The sequence below is a fragment of the Megalobrama amblycephala genome, linkage group LG9, assembly GCF_018812025.1.
Source record: "Megalobrama amblycephala isolate DHTTF-2021 linkage group LG9, ASM1881202v1, whole genome shotgun sequence".
Classification (NCBI taxonomy): domain Eukaryota; kingdom Metazoa; phylum Chordata; class Actinopteri; order Cypriniformes; family Xenocyprididae; genus Megalobrama; species Megalobrama amblycephala.
Genome location: NC_063052.1, coordinates 25,304,678 through 25,319,679, shown reverse-complemented (window position 1 = coordinate 25,319,679; position 15,002 = coordinate 25,304,678). Strand labels below are relative to the sequence as shown.

At 40.5% G+C, this 15,002-nt stretch overlaps 1 protein-coding gene across 10 annotated transcripts in view; it reads right to left on the bottom strand.

Moving 5' to 3' along the window:
- Positions 1-82: 82 nt before the first annotated feature.
- tshz1 (teashirt zinc finger homeobox 1) overlaps positions 83-15,002 on the bottom strand; it is a 324,830-nt gene continuing 309,910 nt past the window's right edge. For all 10 annotated transcript variants that reach the window (XM_048202353.1, XM_048202349.1, XM_048202351.1 and 7 more), the window contains one exon: positions 83-4,715. In XM_048202353.1, coding sequence (XP_048058310.1) covers positions 1,336-4,715 — 3,380 coding nt within the window. In that variant the 3' untranslated portion in view covers positions 83-1,335. The remainder of the gene's footprint in view (positions 4,716-15,002) is intronic.

Genomic DNA, 15,002 nt, shown 5'->3' with positions numbered 1-15,002 from the left:
GACTCTGAAGTAATCTAAGATGGACTTGATTTCAAGTTAATTGCTGATTGTAGGAAAAGAGAAAAACACATGAATGACCAAATGGACAACAGCATTAATCAAGAAATGCTTCAGTTTTTATTTTACAATTAAGGGACAAAAACATTTTTTTTTTCTTTTTTTAATTAAGGGAATTGATGGGACTTTTCACAATGGCATGATAAAACATTGAAATGTACTGTATTTCATGTTTTGCATTGCTTGGTTCCCTCTCATACGCCATGCATCAACAGCGATGCAACTCCTTCAGTCAATTCGTTTTTACCACATCAGAGAACTTTGTTCAACTAAAGGATGAATCGTGGTTCTACAGCACATATACTGCATATACATCTCTGTACATATTATTTCCTTTTTGTTTACTATATATAAAATGACAATATAAAAGAATGCACACCATACAAACAATGTTGAGCTGCGGCAATTGGCAAGATATGATGATGGAAATTTACACATCTTCGCTGATCATTTAAATATATGTGCTGTATATAAGATTTCAATTAAGTCTTTACAGGTTGAAACCAAAGCGAAACCATAGAAAGAGAAATAGTGGTACCAAAGCATACGTTTCAAATTGCTACTGTATAAAATGATACTTAAAACAAAAAAACAATGATTATTAAAAACAAAGAAATGCCTTTGAAAAACCAAAGTGTATAATCATAGGCAGCCTGTCAAAATCTTCAATATCCTTCAAGGTTTAGAAGACTCAACAAAATCTACAATTCATTGTTTTCACTTCAAAGGGTTGCAGTTTGATTTATGTCAAGCCAATATCTGAAAATCTGAGCTCAAATTAACAAAATAGCTCTGTCTCATTTTATACATATTCTCATAACATTCAACACTACAGAGTGCTTTAATGAAGTCAGTCTTTTGATGTATAGTAAGTGTACAACGCAACTCGTTCTATTCAGAAGTTCTTTTGCCATTTTCTTTTAGACCATGCCCATGGATACCATGTTTGTTTCATTTCCAATTCAACAGAGTACAAATTGTAAATTCTGTTTGAATATGAAGTCACTCAGAGAGAGAGAAATAAAAAAGAAAAAAAACATGCACATAACCGACACATATCAGATAAATACAGTACAAAGCAAGAAAGAAATCAAGAGACTTAAAAAACGAGGGAAGAAAAAAAAAAAAAAAAACAACGAAACAGATCATGGTCCAATCAGGCAGTTTCACGACAGAAGTTGGACTGATTTTGAAGGCTCAGTTCAGGCGCAGTGCAGTACAGTGATGTAGTGCAATGATTCTCAATCCAGTCACTTCACTGCCACCAGCCTGCTTTCCTTAGGCTTTTTCTAACTTTTCCAGCTCAGTAACAAAGATCAGATGGTCCTCCGGTGACTTTCCATGCGTTTTGCTGAGGTGCAGTTTCACTGCGTGCTTGCTGACAAAAGTCCTATTGCACAGTTTGCACTGAAATATGGAATTAGAGTCCTCATCAGTCAAGCCAAGGGCACTGAATGTCTTGTCTGTGATCATTTTTGTGACTGCTTGCTGGTCTCTTATGAGGTCTATTGATAACTTTGAGAGGTCTTTCAAGCTAAAGCCCAAGTGGGACTCTAAGTGGTTAATGTATGTGGAGGGAGTTCTGAACTGGGAGGCACAATCACTACACAGGAACAGTGGCTGGCCCGAGTCTATGTTTTTCAGAAACTTGGTTCCACCTGTCCGCCTGAGTTGGTACTTGACGTTTGCCAACCAGTGGGAGATGGTGGTCATGGAGAGACCTGTAAACTTACAAATATGTACACGCTCCTGAGGACCTAGGTCTGTAATGATGTACTTTCCGTCAGGGGTTTCTCGAAGGCTGGACGCAAACTGAGCCTGAAGAATCAACAGATGCTGAGGGTTCCAGTTTGATTGCCTGCCTTTCCTCTTCTGAACAGGTGAAAGATCCTCCAGCCCATCCTCAAAAGCACAGCCATCTGCATCTGACTTTTCGGATATAGAGGAAGGGGTTGACGACTTTGGCGTCAGGCGACCTGTGAGGTTCTTCACCATGTCAGAGATGTCCATTAGGGCATTCTCTCGAAGAGGAGATGAGACTGATTCAGACAACGTTGACAGGATGGGTCGGGTGCTGTTTGTGATGCTGCTGTTGCTGATAACAGTGGATGAACAATTGTTTATGGGCCCATTGCCACTTTTAGACTTTGTCAAGTCCATGGGCTGATCGTCGTCATTGTCATAATATCTGTTGATGGACTCGACTTGCTTGACCTGAGCGGGATTGTACATGGGCTTTTCCATCATGTTGTTGCTGATCTTGTACAGCATTGCTAGTGGGTCCAGGAGTGGACTGACTGTTTTGGAGGCCTTACCCAAATGAGTGTTCATGATAGACTGCAATGCACTGAGAGGGTTGACTAAAGGCTGCTCTGGTGAGTGGTCAGTGATGATTCCTAAATTATCGCAACCATTGCTGACTTGTGTTTTGTGGACATCCGTTCCGTTCTTTACAGGATTATCTGCATGGCTTTCCTTGTATTCTCCTTCCCGAACCGAAATGTGGTCTAGGTCTTTATCTACCATTCCATTCTTTGTTGGCTTGCTAAGATCTCCTGGTCTTTGAAGGTCCTTTCGGTCTTTGAGGACAGGAGAGGGTAATTCAGCAGTGAGATGTTTGGAAACACGTTCAGTTGATTTTTCATCCCTGTCTTTCTTTGAAGGGATTTTTCCTGTTACTTTCTCCACTAACTCTTCCATTGCTAGAACATTGCTTTTATGGTTTGGAGGTGGTGATGGGCTGCTTGGAGAATGGATCAGAGTGCTGGAGTCAGAGGTCAAAGATTTCAAGCTGCTGGCGTTGAATGTTGGTTGAATCTGGACACTCTGGACAGCAGGTATAGATTGTTTCACAGATCCTTGGAGCTGGTAAGCGGCATGAATGCTGGGATATCCACCCCAAGTGGGCGTACCAGTCTGAGCCTTACTGATTGCACTGGAGACTGTATTTTCTAATGATTTGAGAATATCTAGTCCACCTTTAGGAGACTCTTCAAGATCCTCTTCTCTTAGATATTTGTAATGGCTGGGTTTGTCTGTCTTTTCCACCTTCTCAACAGGATCCTCTTTCTCTTGCTTAATTTTTTTCTCCTCAGGTTCTTCCACTTTCTCCTCCTCCAGCTCCTTTCTTTCATCCATGGTGGATGGGTGTATTGGTGAATCAGGCTGGGACTTGATAGTGGGAGCTGGTAAACGTGTTGTTGTAGGTGGAAGAGGAATGGATTGGATTTTCTCTTCCACCACAGGGTCAAACACTAATTGCTTTCCCTTTTTAGAGGCGGAGTTTGTGACTTTGAGAAAATGTCCAGTCACCATCATATGGGCTGTCAACTGCTGCAAGGTGTCATGGGAACTCCCACACTCCATACACTTAAGAATTTGAGCTTTTCGGGCCTCAAACTGCCAGGTATAACTTGCACCATTTTGGTAGCCATAACGGTTATTAGCTGTGACATATGGGTTGGAAATCTTCTGATCTTTGGTGGGCGCAGTCTCTGCCAATGGAATGCCAGGGGTGCTGGAGATCGACTCGGGTGAGCAAGGAGACATCAGGTCTTGGAACGCTCGCTTTTTGGTGGAGGGCACCAGCTTTGAGGCAAGAGCTGGCATTGGTTCTTTGAGAGGCACTTTCTGGTAGTGTTTAGTTTTGATCATGTGGACACTCAAGTCCTGTAGGGATTCAAATGAGTGGCCACAATACATGCATTTCAGGACTTTCTGAGCATCTTCTTTGCCCTCCATCTCCATTAAGGATCGCTTCCGTGGCTTGGACCATTTCTTTCCCCTGTCCTCCTCCTTGTCCTTGTTATCATCACGGTAATGGCCCGTTTCGTTCATGTGCACCGTGAGACCTACAAGCGTGTCGTAGGCTGCACTACAGTCCTTGCATCTGAACTTGCTGGCACCCGTAAACACAGGCCCATACAGCTTATTGTTTTGCCGGTACAGCTGCACTGTGCTGAAGAGACTTGGTTCAGGCATGAGGTGGTAGGGCGTATGCTGTAAGGTTTTAGCAAGTGCTGCTTGGTGCCAGTCATATGCAACACCCCCACTGTTAGCACCATTGATGTTTCCATTGTTGGCATTGTTTAATGTGGTGGCTTTTGTAGAATTGCTGCTCGGCGTCACATTTGTCTTTGTGCTAGCGCTAGCATTGCTGCTGCTGCTAGCTCCGCTGCTTGTAATATTACTTGCATGGCTGTTCACAACGCTGTTGTTCCCCTTGTGGCTGCTTGGAGTACTGTTAGTGCTACTAGCACTAACCTGCTTGCTTTTCATAATGTCCTTTGTGATACTCGACCAGGAAGCATCTGAAATCAGGTTTGCATAGACGGCTTTCATCTGCGCCAGGCTGTCCTGCAATGATAGTCCGGCATCTGTCTCCATGTCTTCAACCTCCTCTTTATCCTGGCCCTCCTTGGAGGAGGTGCTTTTGAAGTCAGCCAGGTGATCGCTGGTGTCGCTGAGGGGTGAGCCGTACCCAGCGTCTGGGTTGGTGCCATTGCTGAGTGGAGAATTCTGGTAGCTCAGCTGTTCACGCCCATCGTCTTCTTCATTGCACAGGTACTCTGCGTCCTGACCGTCTAAGGAGAGCCCGTCGTCCTGCAGGTGCTCCTCATCGATCTTAGCTGCCTTAAGCTCGTCCTCCGGCACATAGGCTGAGAAAACAAAACAGAGGGGGGGGGAGAAAAAAAAAAGAGATGAGACAAGAGCCCCCAAAAAGTGCATCTCTAACATGGATTGTTGAATAAGCAAATTCACTTTAACATTTTTTTTTTTCTTCAAAAGAAATAGGTGTGGGAAAATGTATCATTGCATGTGTGCGTGTATGCATGCCTACATAATGATCCTAAAGAGATTTTTTTGTCAATAGTCCTGGCAGAGGACACAGGTTTGCAATTATAAAGTGGCAAACATCCATATCTTGACTATGATAGATAGCCCCCTTCACTGCTGAGACTAACAAAGCTATCCTGTGTAACAGCTCAGCAAGGGTAAAGAGGGCAGAGGAGAGTCCTCTAAAGAAAAAGAAAAAAAGTATCTAGAAAAAAAATAAAATCAAATGAACATACTAAAAAGAAACATGGTAATGTCCTGAAATTAAGTATGGAATTAAAAACTGTACACTATTATAAATAATGTAATGAAAGCAAAAGATATTATTTCAAAATTTTAAAAATATGCATCCATTTACAATCAATACTACAAAATTACCCCAACTCCCCACCCCTTTGTTTACAATAAAATTACACCATATAGACTACTCTCTCTTGCTCTTTCTTGTCCTCCTTTTCCCTGTAGTTAGAGGGCACAGACTGTGTGTGACATTGATCCAGTTCTCTCATGCACTAGCCAAGCTAGACTCCTCTGAGTGTGAGATTGCGTCTGAGTTATTGCCAGGGATGCAGCGCGGGGTGCAGCTTGCCTCAATGCTGTTGGCAGAGGCGATGGAAGTTCTCGCAGCGAGTCATGCTAAAATGCAAGTGGAAATGGCATGTCATGTTGTCATGGTCCATGCTGTACTAACTCTCAGGGAGTCAAGAGTGTGTGCAGCCACAGGAGAAAAATAGAGAGTGAGATAAAAGACAAGAGGATACATAACCAACTTTAGTGCACCTTCCTTCTAGTAATAGATATACTGTATTCCAACAATATTTCAGCATTGACCGATAACCATGTCTGCTTGGGTGATAAACAGGATTTGTTTTTGTGTCCGTTCCAAATTTGTCAAGTGTTTAATTTTTGCAATTTTGAGTCCAATTTATGTTCTAGGTTAAGAAGCAAAAAACAATGCCCAAATAACTGCTTGGTTAATGCTAAATAGGGATGCAGGGTTAAAATGTAGATTAAAAAGATAGCTCATCCAAAAATTAAAAAAATCAATTTCTTACCATCATGTTTCTTCAAACCTATATGACTTTGCAGCAGAACGCAAACAATTATATTTTGAAAATTTAAATTTTTTTTTTTTTTCGCCCATGCAATGAAAATGGTCCAGCTTTGTTTTGGAGCCCACCGACTTTCATTATTTGGACAACAACAGTTCTCATTCTTCAAAATATCTTCTTTTGTGTAAGTCACATAGGTCTGGAACAACATGAAGTTGAGTAAATGATGAAAGAATTGTCATTTTTGGGTGAACCATCCTTTTAAGAACATAAATAGTGTCATTTTCGATTTCATGTTGATTTTAAATTGCTTTATATGTATATCAGTGCTATATCAGCCACCCTGGTCTCTAAACATGGGCATGGATGTCTTCCTCCCTTGTTGATATTTTGACCAAAAAAGTCCCAGGGGATTGATAAGAACCAGTTAATGCACTGATTTTTAGCGAAAACAGCATCGGGCCACAAGTGCATGTTTCAGAAATACACATTCATGCTTATTTGTGAAAACACGGCTCTTTTTTGCTCTGCGTATTACTGCTAAGTGCACATTTATTTCTCAAGGTAAAAAGAGGATACTGAAAAATGTTGCCTACGCCACACACTAGAAAATGCTTATTTTCCTCAGCTAAATGTGTGGTAATAAGATGTACTGTCAGATGTATTACATGGGGGAAAGGAACAGAACAATAATGTTCACAAATGTAAGGTTTCATGTTTCAGCCACAAAAAGCTCCTTCACTCTATTGTGTGCCGACAGAGCTATGACAGAAAAAAACGGAGTGATAGCCCACTGTCGGCACCCACAGCTGCAAGACAAAAAGAGGGAGAGAGAGAGGGAGAGACAGAATGCTACTCGTTTAATTCGCTTAATGAAAAGAGAATAAAGGTCCATGAGACCAAGTGCTTAATGAGGAGCGGTAGGATTAAATTCCTGTTTCATCAGCTGGTTTCGATCTGCAGTGGGAGATAAACAAAATGAGCTCTCCGTCATCGAAACACATCAAAGTACCTCTTTCGAGCGTGCTTGTGTGCGCGCGTGTGTGCGCGCACGCATCTTCACAGCATGTCCAGCTATAAAAAAAAAGGCTCCTGTTCGCTTTGTGAGAGCGGTATTGTTACTATCAGCCATTTTGAACACAACACGAGAAGAAAAGCCAAACAACAGCCTGCACAACTGTGAAGGCAATGGGAAGAGACAGAGCAGGAAAAGAGGGGAGCAGTAGAGGAGATGGGAGTAAAGAGAAGAAAAAGAGACAGGCAGTGCTTGAAGAGTTGTTCCTTTATCTCAGCGAGCCACCAGGAGATGTCTGTCCGAGATGCCAAGATCCGTCTCAGTGGTTGAAGCAGATGTGCTGTCAGCTTCAAACGGCGTGCAGCTGAGCACACGTAATCAGAACGGACTCCGTACCTGATGTTTGTAAGGTGCCATTTACAGCTGCGTGGAAGAAGCTGTAGGGGCGTGAACAGCTGGGAATGTGGTGCATGTGGCGTTCCCGTTACTCGGATTTTCTTAAAGGACGCCTTCTGATCCAGAGGAATCACTGATTCCACCTCAAGCTCTCCGACGGATTTCAATCCGTCAATTCCTCGGAGAAATCAAGTAGGCGGCGTAAAGCGAAAAGGATTTGGTGAAATAAACATTACGAACTGTCAAATAAATCACTTATCCAAATATCGCTTTAAAAGAAATGTTCACGCCGCAACACGGTTCAGTGGATTGAAGCCCTGATAATTCCCTCAAGTCACTGCAGCATTTAAGACAGCTTATCACGTTAAAACAAAGAGAGAAGTTTTTCATCTTTGCTGTAATTACAGAGAGAGTGATAGAGGGGCCGAGAGAGAGAGAGAAAAGTGAGATGGGGGGCGAAGAAGAAAGGCAGAACGAGAGGGCTTTTTTAGCAAAGAGATGGGCAGAACCTGACACTAAATCGAGCGCGTCTTCTCAGCCCCTGACACCGCGTGGCATCTGACAGGCATGCGCGCTGGCATGTCACTGTCCTCGCATCAAGCCGTCAAACACGACTTGGCAATTTTTTGCCATCTGCGTCAAAAAAAAAAAGGAACCCGCCAGACGACGGCAACGACAGCTCACACTTAATAACCCAATCAGAAGTTTGACTGCTGACATCTCTTATCGGGGGCCTGCTTTTAAACATCACGCCGAACAATAAGAGAGGGATTAAGAGGAGAGGAGGGGGGGGAGGGGCTTGTTGTGTTTGTCAGTCAAAAATAAGCCTGCATTGTACTGTCGGGAGAAAACGACACAGATAAGTTGTTAAGAATACATACAATTAAGCGAATCAATAGTTGCTATAAAAAGAAGATGCTTTTGATGCCGAGGAGAACGAGAAAGAGTTTGATTTACTGAGTGAAGCCGGCACTTTCCACGGATACCATACAAAACATGGCCTGAAACTCTTTCAACAAATGTTGATCTTGTATTTACACGTGTCTACAAATAAACACATGTATATTTATAAATTATATATAAATAATTGTAAATATTATGTAAATATTTATATATATATATATATATATATATATATATATATATATATATATATATATATATATATATATATATATATATATATATATATATATATATATATATATATATATATATATATATTTTTTTTTTTTTTTTTTTTTTTTTTTTTTTTTTTTGTGTATATTCTATATAGTATAAATTTGTATGCATGTTAAATTAAAAACATTGAGTTACTCTCCAAATTAATGTAGAAACAACTTAAAGACAGTATATTTTAAATATTTGTTTAATGGCATCTTTTTATGAATGAAGGCCAGTCTCACTGATACCAATACAGGTACTGATGTCCAAAAAAAAAAAAAAAAAAAGTATTATTTTTTTAACATTAATTATAGACATTCAACATTACAGTATAACCTAAAGCAAACAATTTCAATATTTATTAGGCTTTAAAAAATAACTTTATATTTACATGAACTTTAAAATTATTATAATAAATGTCATGTTTACCTTTGGCCTTCCTATCTGTCAAACAGGTAGGAAATATACAGAAATGAATAAAGTTATCAAACACTTTATAAATGAAATACAGACAATTTTCTCTGTTACCTTTGTTCATTGATTAACATTAATGAGAGACATCACAGCAACTGGTTTATTAGGCTGATGTGACTTTAAGAGCTGCCGCTGCCGAACATGACGTGGATCTCATTTTCTCACAACTTTCAAAAAAAGTTCATCTAAGATGTTATTTAAGTAATTTAAGACTGCTCTTATGGAGGATACTCAACAAAGTGGGCAAGTGCGAAAGAGAACTCAATACTTGCGCGTCTTTCACAAACAGCGTGTTCTCGTTTGTCTTGTGGCGCTTGAATGGTTTAAAAGCATTTGTGTGAATAAGAGTGTGATCATTTAATGTAACGCTAGCCAAATTATGATGGAAAAAACAGATGCTGCATTAACTGTGTTAAGTATTTTTGCACTAATTTTGACATATATATATATATATATAGACTTTGATTTAAAAAAAAATTAAGTTGAGACACCTGCTCTGTTTCAGCAAATCATTTAAAACTACAACAAGAATGATCCCATCTAATTAATATTCATGAGTCATGATAATATTTAGAATGCGCACCCTTCCGCCCCAAACAATTTAAAGATCGCTCTTACCCCCATGTGTTTGCGAGTGTTCTTTCAAAAACACAACACACCAGTATGGAGAGACAAGAACAAAGGTGTGTATGTTCTTGAGTGCCCACCAACATCTAAAACGATCAGCCAGAGCACCAGGGCCTTGTGCTTGTGTGCATGTATGAGGTGTGCGAGATGTGAGTTGTGTGTGCGTGTATGCGTGTTGTGCAGGAAAGCGTGGCCATCTGTGTCCAGAGTGGAGCTGTCACTGTGGCTGCTGAGATCTCACTGATTTTAGACAGGTGACACAGCAACGGGACATGAGCAGGACATACACACACATACTCACACGAGCAGAGCTCACAGTCTCAGCCAACAAAGATCAGCCGCAGAGTGAACCTTCTTGCTATAGACACCCATGACACCACACATACAAACACAGCCAGTGCCAGCTCTTAGAAACACCACCCACATACGAGCACTCGAGCGTTGAGATTCGCATACAGTTGCCCAACAAACAGCAGAGAATTAGCAAGCCGTGACTCTAGACGAGATTGTTTCTGCAAGCAAAACTCTGAAAATGCACATTACACCTCTATTATTTTTTTATAGAGTTGAAATAACAGGAAATGAGACTCAGACTAGATTCGAAGCCACATTTCCCAGATGCGCCCCAGAGCACAATGCTAACTACTAAATGAGAACTGGCCACCAGACTGAGCCTGGTTTCTCCCATTGTTTTTTTTCTCGAGTTCTACTTCCAAGAACCACACTTGAACCGAACTGAGCTGGATGATCAAACTTCTGCAGAGCTGCTTGAATCAACTTTCATATTTGACAAATTTTGCAACACTTATTAAACTGAATTAGAGCAGAATAATGACACTATTGGTTTCTGTTGAGCTGCTTATAGTTCAATTGAACTCGTTTCACTTTACAGTTATTGAATTGAACTGTCTTGAGCTGAATAATGACACTTTCTTTTTAGAGCTGCTTTACAGCAGAATTTGAATGTCTTGTATTTAATATGTGCATTATTGATTCTCTTATTTTCCCGTTTATTATTGTGAAGCTGCTTTTAAAAACCGTAGAGTGTAAAGTACTCGTATTGCCTTAAAACTCTGGCTTCGGAAGCAGCTTGCTACGTTTTGTAACAGTGATTTTGGCGGCCAAAAACATCTGCTGTTCTTCAAAAATTCCATCCTTTCTGCCGCTTCCAAGCAGTCCGCCGGACAAAACCAGGTCTGTCTGATTGGGCTGGCTGGTGCACTTGAGAAGTGTCAGGCCTAAGTGTTCAAACTTGAAGAGGGGAACGAGAATGCTCGCGGACAGAGCGCAGATGCCGATGGCCTCTCCTTCCTCAACTGTCACTGTGCGGCCCACCGTCGCCTCCCTCTCTCCCCCGCCTCCTCCTCCTTATTTATTTATTTTATCGAGGAGGAGAGGGGGCAATCACTACAGTCATTTGCACTACTAATGTCCAATTCTGCCTTCCCTCAGTCGGCTGATTTAGCCGGTCAGAGTGGTTTTGGAGTGTGCAGAGGAAAGCCGCGCCGTTTACCCGACATTTTAATGGGAAAACTGGCAAGTCTTATTTGGCTGGCCGATGTGGTTTGTCACTGGGTCTCCATTACATGCCACTCAACTTTGATGCCTTTGGACAGGGCTGATCAAACCATGTCTTTTGACCTACGCAGCACGCTGAAGGCAGACAGAGAGAGAGATGGAGAGAGAAAGAGAAAAGGAGGAGGGGGAGTGGGGCAGGACACTGAAGGCTGTAAATAAAATGACATTATTATTTCCTCTGTCCTATCATGTAGAAAAGCCAATTATGGTAATGCTCTGCATGTCAGTGAGAATGCAGCAATCTCTCTCTCTCTCTCTCTCTCTCTCTCTCTCTCCCTCCTGCTCCCCTTTTTCCAGGGCAGTTAAAACAAGGCTTCGGTAGCATGATGCTGTCTGCCCCAGTCCACTTATGGCCTGCTGCAATCTGGCAGGGCTGTCTGTGGAACTGGCAGCAGAAACTGCACTGTTTCTAGAAATGAATGCAAAGTGTGTGTGTTACAACATATCGACTACTGGCTGAAAAAATAAAAAAAATCAGTTTACCAAAGTAAACAGTAGACAATATGCTGTGTAGCAATCTGTGGCGGTTTCTCAGACAAGTTGAACGTCGTTAATGTGATGTAAATTGAAAAAAGTAAACAGATAAATAATATACAAATCTTACCAGTGATAAAATGGCATATTACATATATTTACCAGAATAGGGTAAAGCGTTTTCTCTTGCATATGAGTGAAACTACGCAGGTCATTATGTAACTTGCACCTCATATACGTTTCAAATATTATCATATGGTGGAATAATGCAGAAATTATTCAACACAGTAAACATTTTTAGGCATTTAGACTTCTAATAGTAAAATATTAACTGAGGTAAAAGGTCACGATAGATGTTTTCATTGGTTTGGGAGTTGAATCACTCATGTCGCTTTTTCAGGGTCAGACTATCATTCTTACAATTCAATTTAAACCAAGTATTATGTTGCAGTTCCATGCAAGTAACTTTGTTTTAATTCATCTTCAATGCCAATTCTTGGCAAGTGTTAATTTTGGACCCTGCCTGTAAACCCTTTTTGCACTCACTTTCTTCATTCCATTTATTCAGAACTGTGAATAATGATCGTTGTTTCTATTCTGTGGACACACGTTGATTGATGGCTGCTGTTCAAAGTAATAAGGGCACCGTGGAGATGGACAGGTTTCTGAGGGGGGTTTGGCTTGTAGATCTGACCCCCACCTTCTCTCTCTCTCTCTAGCCCAATGTGAACCTACACGAGGAGAAAAGCCTTCACATTTTTCACCATCTTCCACACAATCGTCCTCTTTGAGGACTTCCTTTGTGCTCTGTCTCCGGGCTTTTTTCGTCCCTTTTCTCTGCGAGACACATCTAACTTTATTACAGACTAAACAAAAGAAGGCTTTGAAGTGCAGACGGGCGTTTTACACGGACCCTGCCCACCTCTCCGTATCCGCTGACAGTGATTTGTGCTCCTGCGGACACTCTGGAGTAGGCTCTCTGAATTAATATCTGCTTTGCCTCTTTAAGCATCTCTTGTAAAAGGCTGGCCCAGCCCCCTCCCACCATCCTCCGTGTGGAATAGGCCACCATATGGCGGAATAGCTTCAGGCCCCTGAAGAACTGGTGTGGCATTCCATTCTGCGCTCCAAATTCATCTTTTCGCTTTAGATACTTTCGGACGAGTATGGATGGAGGTATATAAGTAGGGCAACAGACCGCTCCATTGAAAATACTGAGAATTACAGGAAACTGAGAGGAAGAAAAATAAACATGAATAAATAGTCTGATATTTGTGCATGGATGACAACTCTTGATATATAATGACTTAAAAGCTATTATAATTACTTAAATACTAATTACTATTTTTTTAAATAACTTTTTTAACAGTAATTTTCTATCTATCGAAGATAAATTTAATGATTATTAATGACAATTTAAATATTTTAGAATACTTTAGAGAACAATATATTGTGAAAAAAAACCCAATACTCATCAGATATCACAGGTGTTCATAAGCACATTAAGCATTAAAAATGAAAAATAAATTACTTTCTGTATCTCTTTCAATGTATATAAAAAATGGTTTTGAGTAGATGAACAAACTAAAATACTACTGTGTAAATGCTTTCACCTCACCTTGCACTGACACACTACAATATCACTCACTCATTCGCCAACACACACAGACGCGCACACACACGCTCCAATGTCAAGTCCATACTTATGCAAAGTGCGGCCTACTTTGTCATTTAATTTTTAAAAACCCTAAGGTCGTATAACACACTTTCCCTGTCATTTGCAAGTACATTAACTCGGTGGCCATGCGACAGCCAAATTATGCTAATGGGCTGCTAAAATGGGTCATATAGACAGTGCGTTTTACATTAGCTTCAAACAATAGGGAGGGAAGAGCAAAGCAGAGGTGACAGCAGCACCGGGGGAGCGAGACGGGGTCTGTCTCCTTTAGTCGCCGTTACGTCCTCATTCAGAGCAGCCTGTGAATGGACATCTCACGGCTGCACAAACCACAACAAGGCGCTCACGGCCTGTCATCCCCCAAGACTGCTGAACGGCGATATCAAAATGCTTGCTGAATAATGAAAGGGCTCAATTAACGAATTATTAACAGCAATTTACTTTACTTGGGTAATACACCCTGCAAGAGTACGGTGAGGTCAGACTTATTTTAAGGAGAGGAAGCGCAAGTGCAAAGCTAACGTTCGCTTAGCTACTTAAATATAACACGAATAGCTGTGCTGCTTATAGAAAAAAAGGGAAGAGAAACAGAAAAGGAATGTGCAGTTTACGTTTATTTATTTAACACTTGACCCTTAACTCATGATAAAAATGAAATTACAACGGCCTGAAAAAGTAGGCAGCATAAACTATCACACGTGCTACTGTAAGACCTCCGCTAGGCCAGAGATGCAGCGAAAAAAATGGCTCCTTAATTTGAAACGATTCAAGTGCATTATTGGATACACTTTTAAAGTGCTTCTACTTAAGATGTTTGCAAAGAAAAAAGAAAAAAAAAAAAAACTGTGGGAACTGGATGAAAAAAGTCTTTGGTAAAAATTCAGCTTTTTAACTGGACATTTGTCAAGATTCAGTTAGGAAGAACCAGTGCCTACCTAATCTGTTTCATTTGTGCTAAATCATTACAAATCGTCTACAAAAATAATTTGAAATTTTCTTCAATTATATTTTTTCAAACAATAACACATTGGTAATTACGCCTAATGCAGCTACTCAGACCACTGACAATTTTCATTTAAATAAAGTGTTAAAAAAAATAATGAAATTACATTTTTTTAATTCTCAAAAATAAGGAGGAAGCAATCAGACTAACACAAAAGATTAACCAAAAAAAGTTAAGCTATCCTTTTTTTCTTTTTTTCCTTTAAATTCATCCTAGGGGACAGAAAAGTTCCCCCACGTGAAGAATCACCCCAAGACGTTCAGACTGAAGCAGCTGTGCAGCGTGTTGTTATTGCGCGAGCTGCACACAGTGAATTACGGAGAGCCGAGTAAACAAGGAGAGGCTAAACGAGTGCATGTTAGCTAATTAAACAGCACTCATGATTGCTGAGTAATTGAAGGTGCCTCAATCTTCACCTGAATACTTCCACAAATAATTACCTTCTTGTAATTAGCGCTGTTCATAGAGTGCTTGCGTGCGACACGCATCTGATACACACGTGTGTTTCAGATGGAATTTAAGGAAGATATCAAATCAAATATTTGAATGGCTTGGAAAATTAATGTAATCGAGGTAAATTAATGTTTGTAAACAGACATTTTGTTTTATTGTAAATATATTTCGTTCATACACAATTAAAATGCATTT